This window comes from Balaenoptera acutorostrata, chromosome 18 (genome assembly GCF_949987535.1).
Source record: "Balaenoptera acutorostrata chromosome 18, mBalAcu1.1, whole genome shotgun sequence".
NCBI lineage: Eukaryota > Metazoa > Chordata > Mammalia > Artiodactyla > Balaenopteridae > Balaenoptera > Balaenoptera acutorostrata.
The window spans coordinates 64,778,647-64,803,795 of record NC_080081.1 but is presented as its reverse complement, the minus strand read 5'-3'; the positions used below and the strand labels follow the sequence as shown (position 1 = coordinate 64,803,795).

The following is a 25,149-nucleotide window of genomic DNA, read 5'->3' as shown; positions in this document are numbered from 1 at the left end:
GTGAGTGACTATAAATTCAGTATTAGAAAGTTCTTAACTACCCTTATAACTGCCTTCTTTTTTATTATCCAGCTTCATGATTAACAGTGTCTCCTTGTTGCCTTGGCTACCAGGTAGTTCAGAATCAAATTCAAGTCTTAATCATACAAACTGCTAGTCCTTATAATCTGCACACTTGTGTTACTCTGTACGTTTCACTCGGGCTCTTTTGGTTGCCGGGAACTCAAGCCAGTAAAGAAGAGACGATTTACTGTAAGGAGACGGGAAGCGGTGGCCACTGAAACCACACTGCCACCTCTGTCTCTCTCTTGCAGGCTCAGGGCCTCTCTCCTGTTATCTCTGGTTTTTTCTACTATCCTTCCTCAACCAACCAGTCCCATCCAACAACTCAGCTTCTGCTCCCTCATAACTGGAGCTTGCATGTGGCCGTCACCGCCCCTCTGGCCCCTCTCTACGTGACCTTTCAGCTTTACCTTCACCCACTGGCTTGCTCTCTTAGTACCTCCAGGTTCAAATGCAAGGCAGGAATCTGATCAGCCTAATTATCTTTTCTCACTAGGACCCTAGCCAGCCCGTATAAAGCCCCTCCCCAGCCTCTGGGCTAAGCATCCACTCTAGGAGGTCACTACTCCGCGGAATGAGGAGCGAAGGTGTCTGTATCTCATCCATGGGGTTCTCATTTGGCCTTTTTCTACAAATAGGTCTTGCTCTCTCTTTGGATTTGCTTTCGATATGTGCTTTATTTTTCCTTTCTGCACAAGATCCAAAAAATTCAAATCCCAGAAGGATGATGCTAAGAAAGAACCTCGAAGATTCTCGTGTTCTTACTTACGGCCGTCTCCACACTTTACCCATCAGTGGCCTGCAATTTGCACCTCTTAGTTGTCTTGTTCTTTAATCAGCAGTTCTCAAAGTTTCGGGTCTCTAGTTTCCTTTACTCTTAAAAATTATTGAGCACCCCATGGGTTGGATCTATTGATATTCATCATATTTGAAATTAAAACAGAGAAAATTGTAGACTATTAATTCATTAAAATAACAATATTAAATTTATTACATGGTAATATAAATAACATACTTTATGAAAATATCTATATTGTGCAAAACAAAAAATTAAGTGGAAAGAGTGGCATTGTTTTCCATTTTTGCAAATCTCATTAATAGAAGATAGTTGGCTCTTCATCTCTGCTTCTGTAGAAAATGGAAAAAAAGAAAGGCAAATAGCATCTTAGTATTATTATGAAAACAGTTTTGACCTCACAGATCACAGTTTGAGAACAACTGGTTCAGTGACTGACCTGACTTTTGGTTTTGATTAACCTTCACTCAGATTCTGCCAATTTGCCTGGAGAGTTGAGTTATTCTTGTTTGTTTTTAAATTATGAAAAGAGGCTTCGCTGGCTACCAAACGATGAACATTCTCTCCACCCAGGAACTGGGAGGGTAGGAGCCTTTCCCCCTTCCATGAAATGCCTAATGGCCCTAATCTTTTCTGACTACATGCATTTTAAGAAGTGGGGAGAAGGAATGCTTTAGCTGCAAACCCCCAGCCTCAGGTCTAAACTTTGTAAGAAACCCTTAGTCATATTTCTAAGAAGACTAACATGTCACATTACTTGGAAGCATCTGAAGCAAGAGAAAAGATAATTGGCGTTTGTCTAGCAACAGCAGCTGTTGGCCTCTCTAGATTCAAAATATCACCTACAAAGAAACAAATTCAGGTTTACAAATTCTTTTGATAAATTCTCCTTCAGATACAGGTTTAGACACAAAACACAATTTCAAGGTTTTTCCTCACATATACACAGGTCTACCTACTCTCTCTCTAGGCTTGCCTGGGGGCTTAATTGTTTACCTGTCATCACCTTTCTTTACATCGACAGTAACATGTTTTTGTGCTTTCCCAACCCTAGTCCCCCAGCACCGAATGCAGGTAACCAGATGCAGTTGGCTTTTCAATAAATATCTCTCCCAAGAGGACTGAAGGGAGGGAGAGGGTAAAAGGCAAAAGATACCCAAGTTTAGATGTGAGCACTTCCACGGCTGCCTCTGGCAAATTTCAGAATCTTAAAGACAAATGTTCTTGGAAGTCATTCAGTGAATAAGGAATATCCTGCTCAAGGCCAAAATATGAAGCCAGAACATTGATGTATCCCACAAAGTCACTGAAGTATTCTGCGTCCCCATTACATTGCACAGATAGTGAAAGAGACTGAATACTGTAAAAACATCCACACACAATAAAAATTCTGCCATAATATTAACAGCAAATTACATGGGAGATCAGTTTACATACAGGCTAGTTGTTCATACTTACTTTTTAAACAAAAAAAGGCTCAAAACTTTTGACAAAATTGTTCTGAACATAAAAGTTGCCTGCTGAAATCGAAAACTGCTTATAGCTGATGTCATGAAGTTTAGTGCAATAGCCAAGGCTGGCAACTACTGTTCCTACTTATGAAAGCAGCTGGTGAAAGAAGTTTGGAACTTTGGTTGTTAAGTTTTGGATTTCTTGAAATTTTAGAGTTTGTAAGGGGTCCTAGCACAATGACTCATTCTTTAGATAAACTGAAGTCCAGAGATACTAAGGGACTTTATTCAAGGTCACAGGTGTACTTGATTGCACAACCCAGGTTTGAAACTTGGGTCTATCTCTTGAATTTTTTATCTACTGATCTTTTAACTCACACAAACCTCAAAGAGCCTCTTCAAAAGGGGACTGAAACCAGGTGAATGTCTCACTGAATTTCTATGAGCAAAGGAAAATATTACAGTGCAAATTCTGAAATCACTCCACTCTTCAGAGAATCTGGATGACAATACAATATACAACAGGCATGAAAGAAAGATAAGCACCAAGTACCACTAATACCTCCTTCATTATCCCTGTTTCCCAGGTCTGACACCTTGAAGCAGGACCAAGGAGTATGTCATGGGCACTGACCAATCAGGACCCAGGCTGGCTGTAGACAGGAGCAATGATGTAAACTGGACCAAAATGAGCTTGGCCTGGGAGTTATCTTCGCCAATTATCCTTTCTCTCCACTCAATTTCTCCTACACATTTAGTCATCAGCTTCTTACCATCCTTCTTGAACCCATGCCCCTGCCAGTGCATTTCCAACTAAATGACATTTGTCCTTGACAGTGGACCTCTTACTACCTAGCCTCTGCTGGAGTCTCTCCTTTCCCAAGAAACTGTTCCCTTTCCCCAATCTCCAACACTTTTCAAACCTAACCTTCTGGGCAAAGTTGAATAGTCTGCATTCATACGATCACCCCAGGCAGAATAGATCTTTCCTTTGCTGAAGTTCAAGAGACACTATAAACTCTTTTATGATATTGATCAGAATCTGCATTAAATTAGAGCTATCGCTGATCAGATTATTTTATCCTTCCCTATAGATTTTAAGTTGAAAGGAATGGAATTTTTGTTGTCTTAAAACAGTATCTCCCATAGGTCCAACATTTTTCCCATTATACCACGTATGAAAGTTAATAAATATTTTAAAATAAAGGAATAATCACTTCTTGTTTTTTTAAAAAAGAAATATGTCAAGATTTTAATTGTACTAATATTATAAACACTCTTGCCTCAGGTTCTTTGCACTGGCTGTGCCTCTCTTTTAACACTGTTTTCCCAGGGACTTCCCTGGTGGTCCAGTGGTTAAGAATCCATCTTGCAATGCAGGGGACGCCAGTTCAATCCCTGGTAGGGGAACTAAGATCCCACATGCCACAGGGCAACTAAGCCCGCGAGCCGCAACTACTGAGCCCGAGCGCCGCAACTAGAGAGCCCGCATGCCACAACTACAGAGCCCACGTGTTCTGGAGCCCACGCGCCACAACTAGAGAGAAGCCCGTGTGCTGCAACGAAGAGCCCGTGCGCCACAACAAAAGATCTTGCATGCCACAACTAAGACCTGACGCAGCCAAAAAATTTAAAAAATAAAAATTTTTAAAAAGCATACAGAAGGCAAAAAAGCATATAAAAACATAAAATAAACACTGTTTTCCCAGATATCAGTGTGATTCGTTACCCTAAGCTTCAAGTCCTCTGTCCAAAAGATACCTTCTCAGTGAGGCCTAACATGTCCGTCTTTAAAAAAAAATCACAATCCATCTCCCTGCCCCACCCTCATATTCCAATCCCCTTCACTCTTCTCTGTTTTCCCCATAGCATCTATTACTTTCTAACATACATGAATTATCGTATTTCATGTTTACTAAATACAACGTACACAAAGAGAGGGATCTTTTTGAGGGGAGAGGGGAGAATTCATTGATGTGTATCTCAAGCACCTGGAAAACTCCCTGGCACATAGTACCTGCTCAAAATATATGTGTTAAAAGAATTAAATGAAAGCATTAAAATCTCATTTTAAGTAATATATTAATTTATATAGTAGCTCTCTATTGATATACTTTTGAAATACGTGAAAATAATACTATATTATAATGCTATACAAACATATTATGCAGTATAACATTTCAAATAATACTATATTATAATGCTATACAAACATATTATGCGGTACAACATTTCAGTGACGGCTACAGTATATAAGTATGACATACAGTTTATGTTTTCATTTAGAGAAAACACCAGAAAAGGATTAAACGATTTGCTCGTCAATAGTAGATGTGGAAGTAGGAACTAGATTTCTCTATTTAGGGTTCAATGCTAGGGTAGGTTTGAATCAAAGTATGTACAATTACCAGAGGGCCAAATTATAAAAGAAAAAAGAAAGAGAGCCTAATTGCTAAGCTATTACTTTTTGTAATCAATGCCAAAAAATGGACAGTATACTCTTTTAACTCACATCTTAGGACTAATCAATGTTTTACTTCCTAAGTCAATAGGAAAACAGAGTGATGTGTTGCTTTTTAATGTTAACTGTCTCTAACCATGGTCTCTGTGCTAAAATGTTAAAGTATCTTTTTCTGGATTGAAATTCACAAATTTTCAGCCCTGAACATTATTCAAACCAATAAATATGCAGATAGCAAGTAGTGAGCAAAAGTAGAAAGCAAACATTACGTATAGTTAACAGTGCTGTACAATATATAGGAGAGTTAAGAGAGTTGAGTCTCATTACCAAGGAGAAAAAAAATTTTTTCTTCTTTCTTTTCTTTTTGTTGTACCTATACGAGATGATGGAGGTTAGCTGAACCTATTGTGGTAACTGTTTCACAGTGTATGTAAATCAAACCATCACGTTGTATGCCTTAAACTTACAGAGTGACGTATGTCAATTATTTCTCAATAAGACTGGAAAAAATTACATATAAAATCAGTTTTACTAGCCCAAAATGGTGCTCACAAGAAACAAACTGGTTTAAAAATTATGAGTTTTTAAATATTATCTTTAAACTGAGGTGGCAAATAATTGCATGAAAAATAATACTCTTTAATTTCAGATATAATTATTAACCTTACCAAGAAGTAAATTCAAGTTCATCTTTTCTTGAAATGAACAGAATTTCTGTTATAAAAATAATGATTACCAGTTTTTGAGGCCTTTACATAAATTACCTCATGTAATCCTCACAACAACCCCACGAGGAACGTATTATTATTCCCAATCTACAGTGCATAAATTGAGGTTTCTGTGAAGTTAACCAACTCATCCATCATTATTCAGCTAAAAGATGGTAGGGCTGGAATTCAGATGCAGTTCTCTCTGGGAGCCAAGTTCATGCCTCAGCCACCAGGAAGAAGGTCTACCCCTGCTATATGAAGGCAGTGTGTTAACAATGATTTTTCCCACGAACTCTGAGTAAGCTCTACCTGATTGAGGGAGGGAAAAGGATTAAAACACCGGCTTCCTCCATATCAGAGAGCTGGTGGGAAATGAGGGCTTCTGTAAGGATGACTAGAATACAAGAATGCAAGTGAAAGGAGAAAGAGCTTCTGGATGAAAACATGGAGGAAACCGGTTTGGTTTTTATTCATCTGGAAACTATTGCTGAGCTTCCAATTCATGCAAGCTCTGGACTGGGTACCGGAAACGGCCACGCACAGAACGTGGCTCCTGCCTTCGAGCTGCTCGGGCTGACAGAGGTCAAGAAAACAAGGGAATCCGCACTGACTAAATCTGTCCTGCATACCAGGTACTTTTAGGAACCATATATGTGTTATTTAATACACAGTCATATAGATGAAACCTACACGTGAACTAATAATTATCACGTAAATTCTGAAGTAGAAATTTGAACTAAATGATAGAGAACTCTTAAGAAGAGCCTTTGGTGCAGTGGTTAAGAATCCGCCTGCCAATGCAGGGGACACGGGTTCGAGCCCTGGTCCAGGAAGATCCCACATGTCGCGGAGCAACTAAGCCCGTGCGCCACAACTACTCAGCCTGCGCTCTGGAGCCCACGAGCCACAACTACTGATCCCGCGTGCTACAACTACTGAAGCCCACGTGCCTAGAGCCCATGCTCCGAAACAAGAGAACCCACCGCAATGAAAAGGGCATGCACCGCAACGAAGAGTAGCCCCCGCTCGCCGCAACTAGAGAAAGCCCGTGAGCAGCAACGAAGACCCAACACCACCAAAAATTAATTAATTAATTAACTTTTTAAAAAGACTTCAGGGGCTTCCCTGGTGGTGCAGTGGTTGAGAATCTGCCTGCCAATGCAGGGGACACGGGTTCGAGCCCTGGTCTGGGAAGATCCCACATGCCGCGGAGCAACTAGGCCCGTGAGCCACAACTACTGAGTCTGCGCATCTGGAGCCTGTGCTCCGCAACAAGAGAGGCCGCGATAGTGAGAGGCCCGCGCACCGCGATGAAGAGTGGCCCCCACTTGCCACAACTAGAGAAAGCCCTCGCACAGAAACGAAGACCCAACACAGCCATAAATAAATAAATAAATAAATAAATAAATAAATAAAATAAAAAATTAAAAAAAAAAAAAAAAAAAAAAGACTTCAAAAAAAAAAAAACAAGAAGAAGAGCCTTTGGTGACTTCCCTGACAGTCCAGTGGTAAGACTTCCCGCTTCCACTGCAGGGGCCGTGGGTTCGATCCCTAGTTGGGGAACTAAGATTTTGCATGCTGCACGGCGTGACCAAAACAAAACAAACAAAACCAAATTGAGGATGTGTATGTGTGTGTTATAAGTTTAAAAAAAAAAAGAAGAAGAAGAGCCTTTGAACCCCATACCCTGGAGGTAGGGCGACCTTCTCAGAAGAATGTGTTTGGGGCTTTAGGCTAATTCTTAAAGGTGGGAGAGGAGTTTCTCAGGGCAGGAGGTCAGCAAGGGATAACACCTCTTTTTTAGCAAGGGGACCCCATGTACAAGGGCAAGCAATAAGCCTGATATTTGGGTAGGAGAGTTGTGATATATAGGGCTGACAAAGTGGGCAGGAATCAAGGAATTTGGACTTTATCCTTCTGGAAGTTACGGAGAGTTTATACCCAGAGGAGTGGACTAATGACACTAGAATTTTGGATATCTGATGGCAGAGTAGCCGTGGGCTGAGACAAGAGACAGGAGGACCAGTCTGGAGTTTATTGCAACAGTCCAAGCAAATGCTGCGGCAGACAGAAACCTGCAAAGTCGTCGTGGAAGGTGACAAAAGGGGAGAGTCTGGAAGCAGCTCTGAGACAGTCAGGCCAGGGCAGTATTGCTGTGAGGTTTGGGGGAAAATTTGGATCTACTCTAACTCCTGTTTCTGGTTGGGTCTACTTGATGATGCCATTTACTGAAGGATAAGGAGAAAGAGCATCTATTGGGGAAAAGAGAATTATTTCTAGTTAGAATATGCTAAATCAGAGGTGTCCTGGAGACTCCCAGGTAGGAGGAATGCCAAGTAAGCAGCTGGAGTCTGAGTTCAGGTTCAGGAGGACAGAATGGGCCAGAGCCTTGAAAGCTGTAGGTGTAGGATAATTACAGGAGAAGATCACCAACAAAGAGTATGCAGCACGAGGCAGAACCCTGGGGAGCATCAGCATCTAAGGCTCTGCCAGAGAAGGAAGGGCCGGCGGGAAAGTCTGGAGAGAGCTCACGGTTTACAGCACCGCACTAATTAACCCGCCATGCCGCCACTCACCAAACTGCAGGTACCCTTCTAGGTCCTTTCTCTGCCATCCACGACAGATAAGCTCTGGGAGGAAGAACCTGCCCTATTGTTTTGACTGCTCTCCAATACAGCAAAGCAGCTGGACCTGAGTGATTGCAGCCAATGGAAAAGCTGTGCTGTTTGTTCTATGTGGGAATATAGTTAGCAGTCTTTTGGCAACTGTGTAAATTGCTTCAGTGAGCTTATGGTCGAATACTGATGTTTTCTTCCTACACCAAATGAGTATTTATAAAAATGTAACATTTGCTGGTAACTGAGAGCAGAGTCACCCTCCCTCTCTAAGGAGGCGAAACTGGAGACGAGTGGATCGTGGCGCCTACTGCATTCAAGATGCGGTGCTGGAGGCGCGGTAAATAAACAGGGAGGGGCATACACTTTGGAAACAAAAACCCCTCTGGGTTACCACCGCCCTGAGTCAGCAGCACCCAACCACAGTGAAACTAAGAAACACAAGCCCAGCAGTGAACACCGCCACTGCACCCCAGGGACCAGGGCATACCTAATGCTACTCCCCTCTCTGCTACCATAAGCTTCTAGCTGGCAAGGGGGTAGCCTGCTTCCAAGACTCTCAGATTAAAGAGTAGGTGTAGTAACACCAGGTGGTGGCAATCCAGCAACCGTAGGGGCTATAAAAGAATAACTGCTTCCTTCACACATGTTGGCTCTAGTGAGTTCTCAAGCTTTATTGCAAAGGAATAAATGTCAGATGGTTCTTTTAATTTCTTTTAAAAAAATTTTGTTTTGACATCTTTATTGGAGTATAACTGCTTTACAGTGGTGTGTTAGTTTCTTCTTTATAACAAAGTGAATCAGCTATACGTATACATACATCCCCATATCTCCTCCCTCTTGCGTCTCCCTCCCACCCTCCCTATCCCACCCCTCTAGGTGGTCACAAAGCACGGAGCTGATCTCCCTGTGCTATGTGGCTGCTTCCCACTAGCTACCTATTTTACATTTGGTAGTGTATGTATGTCAATGCTACTCTCTCACTTCATCCCAGCTTACTCTTCCCCCTCCCCGTGTCCTCAAGTCCATTCTCTACGTCTGCGTCTTTATTCCTGTCCTGTCCCTAGGTTCTTCAGAACCATTTTTTTTTAGATTCCGTACATATGTGTTAGCATACGGCATTTGTTTTTCTCTTTCTGACTTACTTCACTCTGTAGGACAGTCTCTAGGTCCATCCACCTCACTACAAATGCTGCGGTCAAGGTACTCTGGGAGGAATGCCTTAAAGGTAATTGACATGGAAATGCCACCTCAGCCCCTCTGGGCTCTGAACCTTGCCATCTAAACGACAGTGACATGAGAACTGTGGTCGGGCTCTATAGTCTGTATAAGAGATTAACTCAAAATAAAAACTAGCAAAATATGTGTGCACACAGAGAATATTATTCTCACACGTCTAGATGGAAATGGTTAATAAAAGATTTGTGATACAAGACTAATTCCTAGTGTTGAAAGAATACTTGCAGGACCATAGATAGCTCTCCGGACATTTTGGCCTATAAAATTCAGATTCCCAAATGAACAGAAAGTGGTAGAGCTCTCGATGGCTGGTAACACACTGGAGTTAGTCCACTGGAGGAAGGGTGACTCTTGTGATGAAAAATTTGCTACATCCTCTCCAATCTTTAGGATCCTCTCAAAGCTCAACCTTTTCCTGAGGGTGATGAATGATAATCACTTGGATAATAAACTTTTTTGGCAGAAAAAAATAGTATTTGATAGCCCAAATCTGTTTTACAAATCAGTGGTGAATTACTGTAATGATGCAGCAAGGATGGAAGATGGAACCAGAAATAAGTTGAAGCATCCTAAGGAGTGTTCCATCACTAAGACATGTCCTCCCCTGGTAACTGGCCTGCTAAAGCCACATGACAGGGATTTTAACCAAAGCTTCCTAGTTCCCGCCAACTGGAGATGTTACTGCTTCTGGTGACAGTAATGTTGATAAGAAGCTAATGTTGCTGGGGCACTTGATGCTTCCCGGCACTGTCCTAAGAGCTTTATGTGTATGTCATACAATCCTCATCACAACCCTGTAAAATGGATACAATTATTCTCCCTATTTTACAGTAAGGAAACTGGGGCACAGAGAGTAAAGCAACTAGCCCAGGGTGACGCAACTTGTGGGTACAGAACTGCGGTTTGACTCCGGCAGTCTGATTTCAGACTTAACCTTAACCTCTTACATACTGTCTTAACCTCTATATATTGTCAACCTGATAGACTATATCTATTCATTCACTCACTCATTAATTCTTTCTATAAATATGTGCAGAGCACTTCTAATTCATGGGTACTGTATCGGATGCTAGGAACGTAAGAGAGTCAAGAGGACATAGCTGCCGCCTTGAAGAGCTTATGCTGGATACATGCAATAATCAAATAATCACATGAAAGACATAAAATAGAAACTATGACAACTGCTACAGAGGAGGGGCACTCAATGCTATGAACACTTATAATCTGGGGACACGAACTGCTGGAAGATCAGGGAAGACGTCCCCAAGGAAAGGAAAAGTAAACCGGTATCTGGAGGATGAGAGTTAAGTAGGCGAAGAGAAACGAAGCACACTCCAGGCAGAGGCCCTGGGAACAGAGGGAACAAGGTGGGCATAAGGAACGGAGAGTGGCAGCTAAGACTGAAACTCAGGAAGGAAGGGCACGGCGGAAAGCGTGGCTGTAGAGGACAGGGCCAGACCCAGTAGGGTCACATAGGCCATGGGAAGAATTCTGGCCTGTGTGCTAAGAGCAAAGGGAAGCCTGAGAGAGGGCTGGCAGAGGATATGTCGAGATAAAATGTGTATTTTGAAAAGATCCTTCTATAGCTCCAATATGGAAAACGGAGTGGAAGAGGCAGCGCAGATGTGGGATGACCGGGGGGGGGGGGCGGGGGGGGGTGTCCAAGGAGACAACGGAGCAGGATAATGACGATGGTGGTGATGGTGACGATGACGATGATGATGATGAAGAGAGAGGGGAGCTGAGAGGTATTTAGGGGGCAAAAATCCATAAAGAATGGACTGGACAGGGTCGAGGGAAAAGGAGGAAAGCAACTCCAAAGAGCCCTGGCTCGTGCCACAGGATGGTCAGTGGTTACAGTCACTTAAACAGGGGACACTGAGAAAGACCAGGTGAGGAAAAGACCGGGGGAGGAAAAGACCAGGGGAGGAAAAGACTGGGGGAGGAAAAGGAGTCTGATTTTAGACCTGATGAATTTGAGGTTCTTCTGAGACTTTCAACAGAAACTATTAAGAAGGAAGTTGGAATTTCAGAGAAAAGGTCTGGACAAAGCTTAAAAGTAGAGAGTTATGATCACATGGGCAGCAAATGCAGCCATGACACTGGCGAGGCTGCCCAAAGAGAGGAGAAGCGGGGGCCTAGGAGGGCAAATGTTGAGAAACTCCAACACTGAACCAAAGCTGGTCCGAGGACATCCTGTGATGGAAACAGAGACAAAACAGCCAGGGAACAGGAGGAAAGCCAGCAGAGTACTGTGTCGTGGATAGACATGAAGAGAGTATTTCAGGAAGAAACAGCAGAGCTAAGTGCTGCTGGGAGGTCAAACACGATGAGGACCTAAATATGTCAGTTGTACAGATGCATGTGGAGAGCTTGTATAATCACAGCCAGAGCTGTTTGGATAGATTGATGGGACTGGAGGCCAGATGGCAGTGGTTTCAGTAAAGAGGGGAAGGAGGAAATGTAGACGGCAACTACAGACAAGTCTTTGGAGATGTTTGATAATGAGAGAAGAGAGAGAGACTACTGGGTGAACAGGGAAGAGAGTTGTTTTTAATAAGCAACTTTTGTTTTTAATAAAAAGAAACTTGAGTGTGTTTAAAAGCCAATGGGAAGGATCCAGGGGGAGGGAGAGATTATTAAGGAATAAGACAAAGGGAAAGTAACTTGGAACATAATACGCTCATCAGTTCCTAGCCATTGCCTTTCTGAACCACAGATACACTGCTTGATGTGGCCAAGACAAGAAGATGACCACCAAAAGAATCTAAAAAGAAAACAGTGGATAGATGTATATGTATAACTGATTCACTTTGCCGTACACCTGAAACTAACACAACATTGTAAATCAACTATACTCCAATAAAAAGAAGATGACCACCTTCTAAAATAGTAATACAGGGAGTTCCCTGGCGGTCCAGTGATTAGGACTCAGAGCTTTCACTGCTGTGGCCCAGGTTCAATCCCTGGTCGGGGAACTAAGATCCCGCGAGCTGCGTGGCATGGCTAAAAAGTTTTTTTTAAATAAATAAAACAGTAATACAATGACCCTAATGAGGCCATCCTTTGTGGCAGATACCTCCTGTAGATATTGTATAAATGATTTCAATCCACCACACACTCTACAGGATCTCCTTAGCACCCAGTTTAAAATATAGGGCAATCTGGGTGTTCCTACCAGTATTCATGCTACAGAATCGGTCTAAAAGGGGGTCAAGAGGTTCTTCAAAAATTCGTAACTGTAATGGAGGTGCCACAGAATAATTTGCGGCCAAAGAAAGCCCTTGGCATGAGCATTCAGTACTACTTGACCAAGTTTTTAGATAACATTCAGGTACCGCACAAAAGACAACACGGCTACCTATACAGTGACACAATTGGAAGAGACAGGCTTGTCCTTGAGAGGTTCTGAGAAGGTTGGTGACCCACACAAAAACTGAAGGGACCACAACTCCCATGATCACAGTAAGTGTCTTCTTTGACAAAACCACCTTCAGTGAATTATACTGTATGAATAAATAGTAAGCAACTGGCATGTCAGCACTCAGGGACTCTTGTTCTGCTAAGCAGAAAAAAAAATATATATATATATATATATGTATTTAATATTGATATATATTTATACATATTTAAGTTTACTATAACTTATTAGCACAAGCTCAGAAGAGAATGGCCACCTAACAGTCTATAAAAGGAACTCCCCACACTAGAAAGCCCAGGGCCATAGAGTGATGAAATGACTCAGAAATGATGGTCTTTTGTGGTAGAAACCATGGGAGAATGAGACAATCATAAGCTAGTGTAAGTACTGAGATTATGTAAGAGTTTAAAAGGAAGCCCTACAGATTCCAGGTCCACATTTCTCTGAACACAGGACCTCTTGAAACTGTCTTCAAATCCAGCCTCCGTTGACTTCATGATTAGGATACTTTTCATGTACGGTACCACATTAGAAATCCTGGAAGGCAGGGAAATTCCAGAAGCAACATCAATTCTTCTCTAAGTACAAAACCTGAAATGTGCCATGATGGTTGACAAACAGGAGCCAGTCGGCTATAGCACTGTTGTCTCCGAGCCAATCAAGGTGAAGGTTTTAAGAGGACTTTCCCTCCAGCAGGAGTGGCCCGACTGTACACTCAGCTTGGGTACAGCTGAAGTGCTTTATTCATAAGTTACTTCTCTTCACTGCAGAACGTGACCTCACCATTTGGGTTCAGTCCCTGTAGGCTCATTATAACCCATAGCAATAAACAACTCATCCAAAACCCCTTGCTACATTAAAGGCTCAAATTCTTTAAAAAAATTTTTTTTTTAGCAATGGCCAGATGCATGGAATAACACAAGCTTCCAATTCATTAGTGGCCATCCTAGGGCAATTCCTTGCAACTGGGTTGTCCTAGTCGTGTGAAGAAATCAGCCTGGTATGATAAGAAAATTTGTCCAGTGATCAAGGAAGTCCTAGTTCTGCCACCACTACCTTGACATGTTACCTACCTAATATATGTCACTTAATCTAGGGGAAGGTGGCATTAGATAGAAGAATTAAGGTCCCTTTCAATTTTAATCTTTTCCTATCTCCCCCTCTTTTAATATCTTTAGGTACCTCTTCCCAAAGGCATCATCTTACACATTCACAAAATGGTTTCCTAATCAATTGTTAGGACACTGTTAGGGAAATTCTGTAGATACAATATTATTACCAGTTGTACTGAGTTGAATAGTGTCCTCCCAAAATTCATGTCCACATGGAACCTCAGAATATGACTTTATTTGGAACTAACGTCTCTGCAGATGTAATTAGCTAAAATGAGATCATACTGGATTAGGGTGAGCCCTTCAAACGGTGATTTATAAGAAGGCCATGTGAAGACACAGAGACAGAGAGGAAGCCAATGTGAAGATATGGGCAGGGACCAGAGTGACACATCTACAAGGAAAGGAACTCCAAGGATTTCCATCAGTCCCACAAACATTCAGGAACACATAACGTTTCTACTTAGGTTTTTTAGTTGATTTGTTCATGTATCGATGTTATTAATTTCAGGAAGCAGCGCATGGACATCAAATTCTTCTACACGCCCAAACCGGTCATTTAAACACACAATGCACTCTGTAAATGCACACAATAACACTCAACTGTTGAGAGTAATTTTATCCTTCTGGTTAAGTGCCCAACTTTGGTTGTAGCATCTTCATGATGGGAACTGAAATGCCTTCTCTCCTTCCTTCAACAGACCTTTTACAAAGCATCTATAGTGGCCCAGGACACAACACTGAAGCATATATGGTCTCTGCCTTCATGTAGTTGACAGTCTAGTGAAGGAGACAGACCCATAAACAAACGAGGCAACAGGAAGGATGGAAAGCCTTTAACAGAGGCAGGAGTGGCTCCTGGCCAGCAGCATGAGGTGAGGAGAAAGCCCAGGCTTCAAGGCACACAAGAGTCCCTAGCTTTGCTGAGAGCTGCTTCCTGGCTAAGTGAGCTGGAGAAGCTTGTGAACTCTCTAGGCCTTAGTCTCCTTATCCGAAAAATGTGAGTAATACCACCTACATCATAGAATTACTGTGAAGCTGGAATGAGGGGATATATGTAAAGCAGAGTGCCTGGTACATAGTAGATGCTCAATAAAGGTTTATTCTCATTCTTCTTTCATTCCTTTGAATAAACTACATGAACTCTAAGAATATAATAACCACAAGAACTACCAAAACAGTAACAACAAAGCCATACATGGTCAATATCATTTATTTTTGTACAATAACCTCTATCCTGAGTGCTAACCATTATACACAGCAATTGTTTCCTCTCATCCCAATCAAACTTCCCATAACACATGTATGAAATTAATCTACAAAAAACAGAGATTTTATCATTTTGGGGCCTTGTTCGAAAAATCTTCAGTGACTATGCATTTATCTTGGCAAGATTTTAATAAAAATTTTGGCACCCTAAGAGTTGTGATGAAGAAGAAAAAATATATTTATAAAGATGAGCATCATTTTTTTTTCCCCATGCCATTCATTTTGCCTGAAATACCTTTCCTTCCTATCTTTACCTAATCAAATCCTAGCTCACATCCAGTCTCCATGGAGCTGCCCCAGACCATTCTCTCCCACTCTTATCTGACCTCATTGCCTTGCCAACATCACACTCACTGGGGTACTGCTACTTTTGCTGTTATTTTTTTTACTATGTGTTAGGTATTTCATAACTTCATTTTTCATTTTGCCCCAACTGAATAAGTTCTTTGAGACCAGGAGCCACATGTTAGAATTGAGCACAATCTTCTTCACACAGTTGATATTTATATATTTGTTGGTTGGCTAGAATATATGACTCCTTATGACAGAAAAATCTAAAGTCCTGCTTCAGTATGAATAGCAGTTAGCACAATCTGACTTCTGTCAACATTGAAACAGAAGGCATTTCTGAAAACTCAAACTCAGGGTGAATTAAATTACTGGCATACCTTCTTCCCCTATGGAAGTTAATTCCATGGTGAAAAACATTTTGAATAGCAATAGAACTGTACCAATAAACTATTTCAGAATTTAAGCAGGTACTTATTACAACCAGCTATATTAATAATAATAGTGTTTATACTTTAGTCAACAACTTATTTAACAAATTATTCACTGAGTCCCTAATATGCACAAGGTACCACACTAAGATCCACTGAGAGAGGAGATGAATAAAAGACTGTCCAGCTCCTTAATACTCAACAATTTAATGGAGGAGACAGACTTCAAAACTTTTTACAAAACAGGTTAAATAAGCAATGTGATATAACTAACCTACTGAGTACTGTGTGTGATTAATTTTAATTTTACTTGGGAGGTCTCAGGACCCACCTGTCGAAAGGAAGGAAGGAAGGAAGGAAAAGAGAGAGAGAGAGAGAATGAAAAGATAACATGTGAACAAGACCTTGAGAGATAATCGGGACTGTAGACCAAGATGGCAGAAATGGGTCCTGGGCTACACGATCAGAAAGAACAAAAGTTATAGACATGAAAATATACCACCTTCATTTTTGCTTCTCTCAGTAGGTGATCTAACTTGCTACTTCATGAGAAAAATAAAAGGTCATTCCTCCCTTACATCTCAATACTGTCTCTTTCTTTCCCTATCTTAAAAATTGAAAGTCTCCCCATTCTTTCCCAAAGCTAAATTCTTGAAATCGTTCTGGACCCTCTTGCTGCTCATCTACTATCATATCTTGTTCTAGCACTCACCCTCCCTCTCTCCCCTTCCTTTTGTGGCCAAACTTCTGAAAGAATGGTCTGTATTTGTTATCTCTCCTTCATCTTTAATACAGTACTCAGTTACACAAGGTTAACTGCCTCTTAAATCTCTTTTATTCAGTAAAATAAAGCGAAATGAGGATTTACTTTCCAATTTCCTCCTTTCTGTGTTTCAAAATAAGTTAACTAATAGTATTTCTTCCAAAATGTATTTGCTATATTCAAGGAACAGAAAACTTATAGTCTCTGAAAAGGATTTCTCACGTCCAGAAAGTAAACTATTAATCAGCTGAGACTCTGAATAAGCATTTTCAGTAAAGAACTGGTTATTTTTGTAGTGATCAATGAGAATTCTGAACCTTAAACACCCTGTTCTTTCACTGTATCGTTCCCTAACTCAGAGCTCTTTACAATTCTTCAGATGAGAATAGGTAGGTTATACAACTCATCTTCTTCAGCAACGTAGAAGAAATACTTTTAAGGAAATTATTTCATACAAGCCAGGTCCTTAATCTTTTTTAGAAGATCGGGTAAGGTAAGATTTGGTATCTCAACACCGAGCTGACACACCTAGAGGATCATTTTAGTCCGGTTCCTGATTTAAGTTCTGATTCTCTGGCAGTTTCATTTACTAAAGGAATAATGGCTAAGACAGCCTCTCTTCTTATTTACAATAAATAGCCAGAACTCTCCATAACTCAGTTTGCTCTCAACTTGCCTTCAAAGCCAAATTTATCGGTACCAACTAACCCCTTATATTGATTTCAAAGATACAAAGAATCACCTATATGCTATACACACATAAGGCTTTTCACGGACAGTGAGTGTTACACATACTATTGCAAGAACTGCTGGGCAATAAATGGATCTCAGCTCATTTTTTCAGATTTTCCTTTGTGGTGAAACTTCAGTTCATTGAACAATCCAGTTATCTCCCCTTATCTTTTAAAAACAAGTTTATCACACATACACCCCACTTATTAAAAATGGCTCCCCTTAAAGAAGACAAAGGTCTGTATCATGATCTTCTCTTCCGTCCTCCTAAGGCACAGGTTTTACAGATCTACAATGCATTAGATCTTATAGGACTTCCATAAATATTTGTCAATGGACTGATTTATATGTAACAATATTGTTAAAAATTTCCATAAAGATCACCAAACAAGTGTTTTGACTAAAGATCAAATAGCAAATGTCAGGCTCACCTCTTCAGACCCCTCAGGGGGGTTGGGTAAAGACTACAAATGGAGACCCACATTCCAGGTGTCTAAATATGTAAAAGTTATAAATCAAGTTAAACTATTAAATATGGTCTCTTCCTCCAATCTTGACAAATATACCTTCAACCACCTGGAGGCACAGGTACAAAGTTAGAATTTTTAGACCTCTTGAAGTTCCACACCATAGTTGGTGACACGGGAGGGCCAGCCCACACCCCCTTTCCCATTCCCAGATCTATCGACACCTTGAGGGGCCTTGCCCACACGTGCGGACACCTACTCACCTCAAACCACTGCCCCTGGGGCACCCTTCAGGCTAAGGGTACATTTATTAGTTTTATCCTCCTCTGGATGGACCCAGGGAAAAGGCCCATGCAGGCCCTAGAAGCAGGCCCTAAGCTGTCTGGGAGCAGGAAATTCCAGAGTGAGGTACCCAGAGCATGGGGGTGGGCGGAGTGAGGGCTTAGGCTGGGCACATGCCCCTGACCCCTCAGATCCCTCATCCTGTGGGGAGGTGTGGCCAGAGGAGGGTCCTCTAATTCCCAGGTCCCAAAGTAGTGTCTCTAAAGGCAATACTGGACAATATACCAAAACGGAGAATTTACCAGGTCAGCTGTCTTACTAGTTAATATATTAGCTGAAAATAAATATGCAAAAATATGATTAAGTAGTAAAACCTGAAATTCCAGTCTCTGATCACTTCAGTTTCTTCAAGATCTATAACCGAAGGGTCTAGTATTTATCTGGATCTACCTGACAGACTAAAATCTAGATTCTCTGCTTTCTTAACGAATTTGTACAAATTGACAGAATTCTATTCACCTGCTAGAGGGCGTTAGGAAGACAGCAAGGAGCAGAAAGAGGAAGGAGGACAACGTCAAGTATCAAAGACAAGATCAGACACTCAGGTCTAAGAGAGCCATTTCCCTCGTGTTCTGTCACTTGCGTGCGGAATCGTGTGACACCACGATTAACCATCTGATCAAAGCCACTAGTATCACAGCTTGCTCTCGCCAACCTGCAGATCATGTAGTTCACTCCATGGCCTGGTAATGCCCCTACTATTCTAGCCGCTGTGAACGTGTAAGTCAAGCTGAATCTCGTCAGCATTTAAGCTGAGACTGATGATAGTAGCTCTCCCTGCACCTCACCAGAATTTGCTGCACTGCAATTTCCACTTAACTTAGCAAGAAAATTAGTTAATTTGAAAAAAAAAAAAACTAATAAATAATTCTCATCACAAGACACATATACATACTCCACAGGAAGGGAAGTATTTCAACTGAAAATCTTATTTATGTGTACTTACTGAGATTGTACCATTGTCTAGACCTATGGACAGTCTTCTTGTTTCCGGGTTAAAAGACATGCATGAACATGGAGCTGAAAGAAATGAACATGTTGATGAAATTAACAAAACGATGATTCTCATGGATTCAGGAGTGACTAGCTCAAAGTGTATGACTATTTTTATCCCCACAATTTCCTGACAAACAGTTCATTTAACTCCCACTCACCAAAAAATAAAAACAGTAATTTTACAACTAACCCCTAGTTTTTCAGTTATCCTTTTAATGAATATAACAAATAAGATATTCTCAAACTGGACAAGTTCCAAGGGGCGTGGTCTCGGCTGTTCTGTCAGTATCAAGTCTAAATTTGCTTTGACTAGATTAACAATATTTTGTGCTGCATAAGCCTTCTGTCACCAATCTATCTCTTCCAAGCAAACCCCATCTTTAATGGAAATAACCAATTTTTTCTGAACTAAGGAAACGAAAGAAAGCTCTTATTACCCCCTCGCCCCCCGCCCCGCCAAGTACAGAAATCTATTTTTTTATTCAGAACTGATTTGGGGCATGTGGAGTAACAGAAGTCTTTTACTCTCAGTACTCAAGGCATATGCTGGAGGCTGCCAATTGGAAAAAGACGGAGGCTTTGTGTCAATCTAAAAGAGAACCAACTCGACACAGGGCCCGGCTCCAGAGGAAAGAAATCAGGTGAGTCAGCTCACTCAGTCCTGGGCAGGGTCTCCCAGTTCTGCAGGACTGACTTCCTGAGTACCACCAAGCCTGAGTAAACGAAGCGTGCTTGGAAGCCACGAGGGGCCAAGTCAGCTTCCGGTTCCCAGCTTTCTCTGTCTATGCTTGTTCATCAGAATGGGGGCCTTTCGACAACTTATTCTATACTGAAATAGTGTTCTAAAGGCCTCAACATAACTTTTAAATTTCTCCCCGCACCTTCACAGTAGCGCTGTAGGTCATGAACTACCCATCATCAAAATCATAATCGGCATCAAGTGTTTTTATTCTTACTTTTCAGTTATGATTAGATGTCTTACCCAAGGTCACACAGGAAAAAAAAGCTGGAGGAGGTTCAAAGACATAATTCAAACGCACAGTCCTATATTCAAATACCCAACTTAGGTTATCTTTAAACTATAAAAGAACTTCAAGTTCTACTAACAGAACCATTTGATAAACACATCACTTGGTAACATTTTTTTGATTCTCCATAAAAGGCCCCTGAACAACCACAACTACAAAATCTTCTAAACTGCATAAAGTACTTACTTTTTTCTAATTTTCAAACATGATATATTTAGAAAATAGAAATATGTAAAAAATAATCCCCCCCCCACCACAAACTTCCACCAGTACAGCAAAATATCTTCTTCTGGTTTAGCCACAAATTTAAACTAGATTCCCAAAAGAACACTGCTGGAAAAAAAGCAATCAAACGATATTTAATGCACTGCCCTAAGAAAGCCAGTCTTACTTGCCTTTGGCCTATAAACTATGTTGGCAAAATCTCTACACAGATGCTAAGACACCAGGTGTCATAATCCCATAACATGTGTGCAGGATTAAAATTTAATGATTTCATGGAAAACTATCATGTTAGCGGAAAAAAGCAAAAGAAAAAAATACACTGATTATGGTACTACATAAAGTACATACACACATTAAAAATATACCTGGAAAAACTAAACACAGTTCTTGTGTTTGAGATTATTCCTATAACATTGTCTTTACTTATTATTTTGCTACTCCTGTTAAAAATTTTAAATATCTAACAATTTATTAAGATATAAGCATGAGTGTATGAAGCAAAACTTGACTGCAGCCCAAACGGCTACACATAGTTGAGAAAAATCTTATCACTTAGCTGCCTGCCTGGCCATATAAAAGTATTTCCTATATGATTTACTCCAAAGTTCCTACCTGGTTATATAATAATTAGAAAACCCACTGATCTTTGAATGTGATTTAAAAGACTTTTTTACAATACTGCACAGGCTACCCTTAAATCATCATTGCTATTTCTTTATTCCTTATTTTTCCCCCATTTACTAAATTTCTTGTTATTCTTCAACAAAAATTTAGAATGCTTACTATGTTCAAGGCATGTGATGCAATGATATATAAGGTATTATAGCTGCCATCAGGAATTTATAGATTGTGACACCAACTATATATAGGGCCTATAATATAAAACTTGTCCCCAATGTCACCTCCTTAGTCCACATCACTTTATACTGATAGTAAGAAACGCTACCAGAATTCAAAAGGAAAGACTTTTCCTATAAAGGACCATAAACAAAAGAAGTTTTAACAGAAATTCTGTTGTTGCAGAACCCATATGCTTGAACCCAGATGGTTATAGACAGGGGATTGCCAGAGACAGAGAGCATTACCTCCCAGGTGCCCCCAAAGGTACAAACATGCCTTCAAAGAGGCATTATGGTAAAACACCAAGCAACCCTGTTGTGTGTGTGTGCGTGTGTATGTGTGTGTGTGTGTGTGTAAAGACTTTTGGTAGGTGAGTCTTATGATGGTCCTCAAACCATTTCCCAACTGTGACACTCCCATAGGAAGAGGCCTTGCATTGGTTACCCAAAGGCCCCGCAAGGCCAAGGAGGAAAGAAATGAATTGAAAGAAATACTAATGCCCACATTTGTTGTTATAGTAAATGTCTTTCTTTTGGGGTGTTGGGGGAGTAGATAAATTGACACAGAGATCCTTCTAACTTCAACTCACCAGAAGTTAATGAAAAAAGCAACCTCTGAAAGACCAGTGCTATGGCCCATACAAAATAAGCGCCTATACATCCATGTAAGAAAATATCAAAGGGCAAAACTGTCTGGCAAAGCATAATAAGACATAGTAAAGTAATGGTAATTATGACCAAATGGTAAAGGGAATCCTTTGGAAGGAAGAATAAGGTAGGAAACAAACAAAATATGATTTAAACACAATATTTATAGCCAGGTTGCAAAGATGTGATGTTTCCCAAAGAAGAATTCAGCTTTAAATGCTATAACGCTAATAATTTGTTAGTCGATGAAGAAATAATTGGGTCTCTCTGATGGCTAAAAGTTCAGGTCAGAGATGAACTTGGCTGAGAGGCTGTTCTATCCTCCCACCTTAAAACTGCATTCTCCACAAGCCGAGCACAGTGGCCAACCAGGACTACAAAATTACAATGCAGCTCCCCTCTACGGACTCCTCTATCAAAACTGCATGCCAAAACTCTAGATGAAATACATTTCATCTAGAAATGAGAGAAGAATTCTCATTTTCCAAGCTATCTGATCGAGATTTGCCATCTCCGTTCTGTCTCAGACTGATGACAATCAGAAGACGTGTACTTGGCAAAATTGTAGGAAGCAAGATATGAAAAGTACAAATACGATAGGAAAGAAATTTGTAGGGGTCTATCGGTAATGGGAAATAATATTCTCTTATATTAGTGTCAGGACTTTAGACCTTGATGGCCTGTCAAAATCTTATCTTTAAAATTAAACACTTTCATAATACTGACTGTTTCTTAAAAATGAAATATTTCTAGTTTAAGGCAGGTTTTCAGCTTAAAATTTAGGGAGGGTGAAAATAAAGAGAAACACCAGTCTGGGTGATTATATTAATGACTATATAATTTGAAGGGGGAAAAGCTCAGGATATGAGCCCTAGGCAAAAATGAGCTCCTGAAACCAACATCAACTTCAACAGAGCAATAATTAAGTGGATTAGAGAGAAACTGGCTACTTGTATTTCTAACACTTTTATCCCACGGGCCATCTAAGAAAAAATATTGCTTTTGTTTTCTTAAAAAATGTAAATTGAGAGGAGGCATTCTCAAAATACTTCTATTTGGGGGAAAGTTTCCCAATTTCTATTATTTATACCTATAATTCTTTCATTTTATGACTAATTTATTTCCTGTCCTTTGCTGATCGGTTGAACTTTACTCAAATAAACACAAGTTCTGTTGAAGGCTGAACTGTGGATTTCAATCACTCTGACAGCTCTACAATGCCAAAGGCATTATTTGGCAGGAGACACTAATCTTCATGGGATGTGCTGGTGGGAACTTTAAATAAGCAACAGTACTTCTGTGAATAAAACTTCAGGTGTCAAAGGCATCCTGGTGAAGTTAAATGTCAGGATCCTATGATAAGAGGGCCTTGAATAGAGAGGCTTACCAAGAGCACCCCATCACCACAAAGCAAAGATTTAATTCATGGACACTGTTCCATTCAACTGTGTGTCACAAGATAATATTTATTAGGTTTACAATATTCAGCCCATTTTTTTTGTTTTTAATTTTATTTATTTATTTATGGCTGTGTTGGGTCTTCGTCTCCGTGCGAGGGCTTCCTCTAGTTGCGGCGAGTGGGGGCCACTCTTCATCGCGGTGCGCGGGCCTCTCACTATCGCGGCCTCTCTTGCTGCGGAGCACAGGCTCCAGACGCGCAGGCTCAGCAATTGTGGCGCACGGGCTTAGTTGCTCCGCGGCATGTGGGATCCTCCCAGACCAGGGCTCGAACCCGTGTCCCCTGCACTGGCAGGCAGATTCTCAACCACTGCGCCACCAGGGAAGCCCCCCATTTTTTACTTTATTAAGAACACTTATATTTAGGACTTCAACTGCCTAGCATTAAGAAGGGTTTTTTGTTTAAATCAAGCATTTTATGCATTCAACTGAAATTAACCCTTTGTTTTCTTTTAATTTAGTCTGAGTAACATCAGCAAAATTACAGTGAGTTGGCAGTGGTCCCTTCTCCCAGAGAGGTTTTAAGTTACAGTAAAGTGATCTAACTACAGTAAGCTTTAAATTACTCTGTCAGATGAAAATCAAATAAGAGTATGCTAAATAAATGCTATAATTATTCAGATTAATTAATATCTGTTATCTTCAGTTTGGATAATTTATGTTTTCCTTCACTTTTGTTAAATATCAAAGTTCCATGGGCACCTTTTCTTCTTGGTACACAGAGAATTAAAAGACCAGATTATACTATTAATTTTGGAAATGTCAATAGTAAAAACAACAAGTTGTTTTCTACACATGGTTCTGTAATACAACCTATACCAAAAAGAAACCAACAAAGGAGCAACAGACTTCACAGCTGGGAACCAAGAAGTTATCTGAAATAAGATATAAATTAAACAACAGGATGAGCATTTCCCGATTATACACATAACCTCCACTGCCAAAAAACTCCCTCAACTGAGTTAAAGATATCGTCTAAAAGTCACCCAAACAATCACTATCTTATAAAAACAGAAATACCAAATTCATTATTTTAAATACCTTTCAATCACTAATCTTCCCACATGAATTTCCCCCCAAGCTCCAATAAACCCAGCAGAAGGGGTAGGACAGCACACGAACCACCTCGATTGTCCTAAATCCTTGGACCTCACCAATGGGAAAATTAACATTTGTGATTTACATACAAAATAACTCATTTCCATCCCAAATATAAACATATCAATATGAACATGTTAATCATTTTAATTTTCTAAATTCTCAATTTCAAGTTGCTCTAAGCCTACAGTTCCAACAAATGGGAAAAGAAAACCAATCCAGCCACAACCTCACAAATTAGCCAATCTTTCCTAATCCCTCTGCGTTAAGGTCAGCAATGATAGGGGAATTCCCTGGTGGTTCAGTGGTTAGGGCTCGTCACTTTCACTACTGTGGCCCAGGTTCAATCCCTGGTTGGGGAACTAAGATCCCGCAAGCAGCATGGTGTGGCCAAAAAAAAAAAAAGATCAGCAATGACAGTATACATTGCGTAACTCCAAGAACCTGAAAGTACTTTACAAATACTTATTTGACATATAACCAAAATCTGAGAACAAAGAAAATGGACAGTTTATCTGTTAGGTTCAGAGCAGAGAAAATGAAAGGACTTGCCCGAAGTGAGTCAGCAAATTGGTAGCAGAAATGAAAATCAAATTCCAGTTTCCCACCCAGGCACAGGTGTTACCCTACAAGCGATTCTGAATGCTCTAATCTTAAACAATGCATATTTTTCGGTGAATTTAATGTAAACAGTAAG

At 40.5% G+C, this 25,149-nt stretch overlaps 1 protein-coding gene across 4 annotated transcripts in view; it reads right to left on the bottom strand.

The window, feature by feature from the left end:
* WDFY2 (WD repeat and FYVE domain containing 2) overlaps nt 1–25,149 on the bottom strand; it is a 176,601-nt gene that overhangs the window by 69,068 nt on the left and 82,384 nt on the right. For all 4 annotated transcript variants that reach the window (XR_452120.3, XR_009005991.1, XM_007193705.3 and 1 more), the window contains exon 3: nt 19,107–19,180. Coding sequence is in view for 2 of the 4 variants with exons in the window: in XM_007193705.3 (XP_007193767.1) it covers nt 19,107–19,180 (74 nt within the window). In the remaining 2 variants the exon portion in view is untranslated. The remainder of the gene's footprint in view (nt 1–19,106; nt 19,181–25,149) is intronic.